We start from the raw sequence: 6185 nt of genomic DNA on the forward strand, positions 1-6185 counted from the left end.
GGAAGTTGTTCAACAATTCAATTAGAAATACTTGTTTTTGCCATATTCGCATGTCAAATACGTTTTGGACATAACACTCATCGATATTCATCTGACACATTTTTTGTGTCCAAACCATGCCTTAATAAAAAATAAAAAATTCTTTTCTAAATATATTTGAACACACTTAAATATCATTACGTCTCAACGTATCTAATCTTATTCTTAATATGTATTCTTAAAATAAGTTTAAAAATAATATATATTATTAATTATTAAAACAAAAAAATTAAATATTTATATAATTACAAAAAGATATTAAAAATTTAATTTATTTTTTAATATTAATAAAATACTAAAATATTATTATAATTTATCTAAAAAATGTTATATTTTATATATATGTCATGTTCCTATGTCTTATAAGAATTTTAAATTCACGTGCCCGCGTCCTGTCCATGCATCATAGGTCAAAACACACGATGTAACATTAATAAAGAACAGGATTAGGTAACAAACGCCGTACTTGTTAGGGTGCTTAATGTCAAAACTTATTTATTGAAAGGAAAAAAAAAATTAACGAGGACATTAGTTGACAAAATCCACAAAGAATTAACTGCAACACAAGAAAATATGCAGAGCCACAAGTCAATACACAATCAAACAAAAGCTCAAACGAAGTGGTAACAACATTTCTTTTTTCTTAGTGAACCCCAAAGCGCAAATTAATATGTACCCACCTTACAAGATAGAACTACAAATTGCAAGTCTTAATCTAAGTACAACCTTTCACTTGTGTATGAAAAACTTAAAACCACCCCTCAGGATACGAAATGTATTTATTACAATGAAAATAACTGGCAACTAAACTAAGCACAAGGGAATGCAAAAAAGTGAATTAATTCCTCCTGACAATTTCTAGCTTCTACAACAGTGCCATGAGAAATATAGATCTATTAAAGAGGGCCTATCTAGTGCTGTAAATTTACCTGAAACGAGATTTGAGAAAAATGTTCCTGGTCATACAGCTCAATCAACGTATCTGGGAAGGCGAACAAAGCAGTCCAGAAGCATCTTCCCCTACCACCGCAAGATCACAAACAGTACACAGCTCCCCCTTCTGGCTTGGCACAAATCGGGAAGTACAATATGGGCAAGAGACATCCTTCTGTCCGCGATAGATTGGCACATAGGTTGCACCGCAAATTACGAATGGGTTTCTGAAATCATAGTTCAACTCTGTTGCATCAGTCATACTTCTTTCTGCAACTGCAATCACTTGCCTTGCTGCCTTTGCTTGGCTTTCAACAGTGGGATTTGTTTCAAGTAGCCTCCTGGCAAAGTTATAAGCTGTTGCTAGGTTCTTTGCCTTGACACAGACGGTCATGGCATTCTGCAAGGCTAACCTCAAGTGAGGTGTCTGAAGGTTGCAGTGAGTGAAATAAGCTGCGAGTTCCTGCTGTCTTGCCGGATTGTCCTTGATTTCCCTCCTCTTCAGTTCCATCTGCAGACCCAAAACATATTCTTTGACTATGATAATCAGTTCCTTCACCTCATCCACTTCCCTCCTTGACTCAACGACCACTAAAGGAATTGTATGAAGAATGTTAACAAATGTCCGAAGAGCCTCGGTGAATTTTCCAGCAGTAGTTAACTTATAACCAGCTCTAAGCTTTTCATCAAGTTGAGAGAATTTGAAAGGCAGTGCTGGTGAGCCCCTCACATTAGCACTGGATGATTCAGTCCAGCCTCTTTCAATAGCAAGTGATATGACTGGAGCAGAAGAAAATGCACGCAGATACGAATGACTGCCACTATGGAGATCAATAAACATAGATCTCAAGGGGGTAAAATTTCTTATTCCAAGCTGCCGGTTCAATAACCTCATTGCAGTCTCAAAATTTCCAGCAGCTGCGTGATCAGCAGCAAGAGATGATTTCTGAATCCATATCTGGCTTACTGGCATACCAGGTGTCGGAGTCACAAAAACTGAAGAAGTGCTATTAGCAGCTCTTGGGGTGTCCTCTTCAGGGCCCAGACCTAAATCTTCCATCTCCCATCCACCTTCTTCATCATTTTCTTCAGCTACTTCTCCATCCTCCAGGATAGCAGCAACATCTCCATTTTGTATGCCATCCACATCAACAATGTCAAGCTCCTCGCCCCAATCTGCATCAGCAGCTTCATACTCTTCTTCATCGGCAACTCCCCTACCTGCATTGTCAAATGCACCATCAAACATGCCTCGCATGACCCTAAGGAGGGGCCAATCACTTCCACACATGACAGGTGATGGCGGCATCAAGAGAGATGGAACTTTTCCCTCCGGCAAAGATGGAACATCATCTCCCAGTTCAGCTTCAAGCCGCTCAGCAACATCATGCAGGCCATGGACTGATGCAGTGATGTAAGCAAGGGGCAAATGGCCTACATTCTCCAAGATCTTAACACGTTCTCGAACATCACCCAAATATAAAGCATTGTGAAACTGGCCCATCACATCATTCTTAACTTCAGCTATTTTCAACATCTTTGAAAGTTTCTCCAAGTTACCAGTGACAAGATACAAGAAAGATAATCGCTCAAAATTTTTTGTCCTCTGGTAAGCATACTCCACTATGCCAGCATTGCCTTGGCGAAGAGCCTCAACCCCCAAACGATACCAGTGATCTTTCTCATCAATTGCTGTAGCTGATGCAACTGCAGTTTGAATGTTCCCACTCTCTAAAGCCAAATTGAAACGAATCCTCTCATCTTTCACAAAATGGAGTGCAACCTCGGGAAAGCCCTTCTGTTGGAGATAAGCAATCACAGCTTGTCCACAGAGCTGTGAGTTCCTTATCATGTTCATGACATGATCATATCTCTTCTTCAAGAGGGAAAGCTTAAAAATATACTCGGTTGCATCAATAATTATTGCTCTGCTTTTTCCATCACGATCCAAGCAAAAGATTGTGTTTCCAGAAACCTTTGTGATATAAATTGGAATGTCCAGTGTTTTTATTATCCCACTATCTCCATTGGGAAGACAGTATTTAATGTGGTTCAGTGTTGTATAAATGAAAACTCCATTATCATCCCAGGCTCCACTTTTTACACGGATTGTCTCGTGGAGAGTACATTGGTGCACAAGTTTCTTGCTGGCAATTATAATGGCATGTTTGCTGAGCAAAGCAACATGTTCCATGTCATTGGACCAGACAACATATTTGATGAAAGGGGTCTGAAGTTCACCAAGAACAATCCTCTGCTGAAGATCAAATATTACAACCCTATCCTCTGATCTACACAGTACGTTCCCAGTCCCTGCATAGAATATTGCATCAGTGGCAATTGGAAGGGCACTTTTTTTAACAGTCTCATTCTTCGAATTTTTTACAAGGACTTGATTGTTGCTCTTCTCAAGCACGGCAAACCGATTCCGGGACACAAAGACTGCTGATCCTCCATGACCTTTTTTAGCATCCTGCAAATCACCCCTACCATAGCTGTCCTTTGTTATGCAATATAATTCATAAGATCCACCATCCACATCTGAACACAGAAGAAATGCATTGTCAGTTGGGCTGTAGGAAAGAGTCTTAGGACTTTGATTCAAGCTTAGGGAGCCTGGTCTTCGAAATGGAAGGATTTGTGTGTCTCTTTGAGTGGAGAATTCATAAGAACACAAGAACCGTTCTTTTGTGTAGAACAACGTATCCCCACTGACTACAAATGCTGGCCTTTCTCTCTCCAGCTTGAAAACAATCATGCCGCTGTCATGACCAGCTGCCAACAGGTTCATTTCAGGATGGGCTGCAAGAATCCAAAACCGATCATGCTCTCGGCGGAATGTTTGAATTCCAGTTCGCTTTGTTGCATCCCATATACGAATACTTTTATCTTCAGAATTTGAGACTATAATATCCTGTTTTGCATGGAACATTACACACGAAACATTATTCATGTGTCCTCTCAAAGTGTCCACTTCCCATGCCTTTGTGTCTGAAAAGAGAGAAATATTTTATAAGTAGCATAAATTTAAATGGTATCAAGTTTCCTTTTCCCTATACAGCATAGTCTACAATATTTCAAGCATCCATCAACCAAGGCTAGACATAACATTTAGCTCAAAATAAATATATCTATGTTCCTCTGCACAATTATTAGAAAACCAATGATACTATAAGGAATTCAGATCAGCTCAATATTTAAAATAAGATATGGAAAGACAGGGATATCCTCAGTGTAACTAGGACCAAGTGGTTTCATATTTTACCATTCATCCTCCAAAGCTTTACTTGCCGATCATCTGCTCCCGAAACAATAAGAGGCAGTGTAGGATGAAATGAAGCCCAATTGACTCCCCGGTCATGACCTTCCAACACATACTTAACAACTGCATCAATACCGCCAAAAAGATCTGTGTTCATCTGACTCAGCCGCAGTAGGTCATCCGCAGGAGACGCATTTTTTCTCTTGAGAGAAGAAATATCCCAAACACGAACAGTCTGATCCAGAGAGGCCGACACAACAAGGTCCTCCTTTGGATGGAACAAGGCACACATAACATAATGATTATGGCCAGTTAAAACAGATATACAGGTACGTGACTGCCAGTTCCAAACGCGAATGGTCTGATCATCACTCGCACTCACAATCCATGGGTTCTCATGATGAAATTGCACCGTACGAATATAATCAAGGTGTCCTAGAAGAGTGAACAAACACCTATGCAGCTTGTAGTTCCAAACCTTAATCTTGTAATCATCACCTGCCCAATGGGGAAATAAAAAAAAAAACAGACAAAGAAGACTGTCGGAAATAGAATCACACGAAAACCCCAATCATTAGAACAAGATACCATCTATACTATCATAGCGCATTCTACAGTTGAAAGCAAAAAACACATCAACATTGTGACGATACCTTTTCTCTTGTATACCTAACTAAGTTTCATCTTTAAATATTTTTGTACTCTATTTGAATTTTTTGTTGTTTAGAAATGTATACATACATATTTAATTTATATCTCTGTATTTGTGTTCTACACTTAAACAAACTTATATCATTTAATAATCATATTTGTATTGGTGCAACATATTAGTATATTACCAAGTATCAGATCCAAAGAGATAGACTACATAAACTTCTTCCTCTTCATGCCTCGATACACAAAACACAACAACCATCAAACAGTATTAAAAAAAATGGATGAAACTAGTATTCTATCAAAAGCAATCTTTTTCACAACCCTCCCTCTCTTACTCTCCCGACCCATTTAAATGGATCTACGGTAGGACAAAAGAACAAACAATATGGCATTAAACAATCACAGATCCACAAAAACTCAATGGAACACAGATGCAGATGAAAAAGCAGAAAAAACAGAGCATGAAAGTAATCTAGAACAAGGAAATCGTAATGAATCAAGGGTTATGAGTAACCTCCGGAAACGAATAGAGGCTGAGAGTAGTGGAAATGAACCCCTCGAACAGGACCATCGTGCTCGTCGAACTTGTCAATTAGGGTTCCCATGCGGTAATCCCATAGCTGGATAACTCCACTGTGAAGACTGGCGAGGATCCATGGCCTCTTGGGGTGGAAGCTGAGGCCCTTCACTCTGTTACTCTTCGTCTCGAACTTAGTCAGCATCTTCTCCAATGGAAACTAGCGATCTCCTCTGCGAGGAAACACCGTCAAATGAAATCGAAGCGGTGGATCGATCGAGCGAAGTATGCAGTGAAAGTGGAAATTGAAGAATTGAAGAGTTGAGAAGAAGGGAGAGTAGGAGTTAGTTACCTGAGATGAGGTTAGGGCTAATGCATGCGTGGAGAGAAGAGGGAAGAAGAACAAGTTCAGATCCAAAATGGGAAGAGAAATGAAGGAGAAAGGGGTTTGAATAGTGTGGAGCTTAGATCTAAGAACTTGGGTCAGTCACCTTGCTCTTATTTTTACCATCAAAATTTTGGATTACATGAAACTCTTCAACACATGCCAAATTACTTCGTGTTTCTTTGGAATGGTTTTTTACTTTTTTGAGTGAATTTATTCAATTTTAAATATGTTTAAATATATTTTTTTAAAATCAACAATATTTTTATTTTTAAATTAAGTAAAAATAAAAAATTTTAATACTTAACAATTCTTTTTTAAAAGTCATTGAAAACTAATTTTTACTATTATTTTTTTCTTAGGATTACTTTTACACTAATGCAATGGATATT

General features: G+C 38.5%; 1 protein-coding gene across 1 annotated transcript; it reads right to left on the bottom strand.

Moving 5' to 3' along the window:
• Positions 1-660: 660 nt before the first annotated feature.
• LOC112711504 (coatomer subunit alpha-1) lies at positions 661-5977 on the bottom strand. Its single transcript, XM_025764175.2, has 4 exons — positions 5761-5977; positions 5406-5641; positions 4238-4732; positions 661-3963 (listed from the first exon to the last, which is right to left on the bottom strand). Exons 2-4 carry the CDS (start codon positions 5611-5613, stop codon positions 1013-1015), a joined length of 3654 nt encoding a protein of 1217 aa, XP_025619960.1. The 5' UTR covers positions 5614-5641; positions 5761-5977; the 3' UTR covers positions 661-1012.
• Between the last annotated feature and the right edge of the window lie 208 nt (positions 5978-6185).

Source organism: Arachis hypogaea, chromosome 9 (assembly GCF_003086295.3).
Source record: "Arachis hypogaea cultivar Tifrunner chromosome 9, arahy.Tifrunner.gnm2.J5K5, whole genome shotgun sequence".
Taxonomy (NCBI): Eukaryota; Viridiplantae; Streptophyta; class Magnoliopsida; order Fabales; family Fabaceae; genus Arachis; species Arachis hypogaea.

Excerpts from the sequence above, each read along its gene's own strand:
- LOC112711504 (XM_025764175.2), bottom strand. The coding sequence starts at position 5,613 with ATGCTGACTAAGTTCGAGACGAAGAGTAACAGAGTGAAGGGCCTCAGC. Across the intron at positions 4,733-5,405 it reads GCCTCTATTCGTTTCCGGAG|GTGATGATTACAAGATTAAG; the intron begins GTTACTCATAAC and ends CCCATTGGGCAG. Across the intron at positions 3,964-4,237 it reads AAAGCTTTGGAGGATGAATG|ACACAAAGGCATGGGAAGTG; the intron begins GTAAAATATGAA and ends CTCTCTTTTCAG.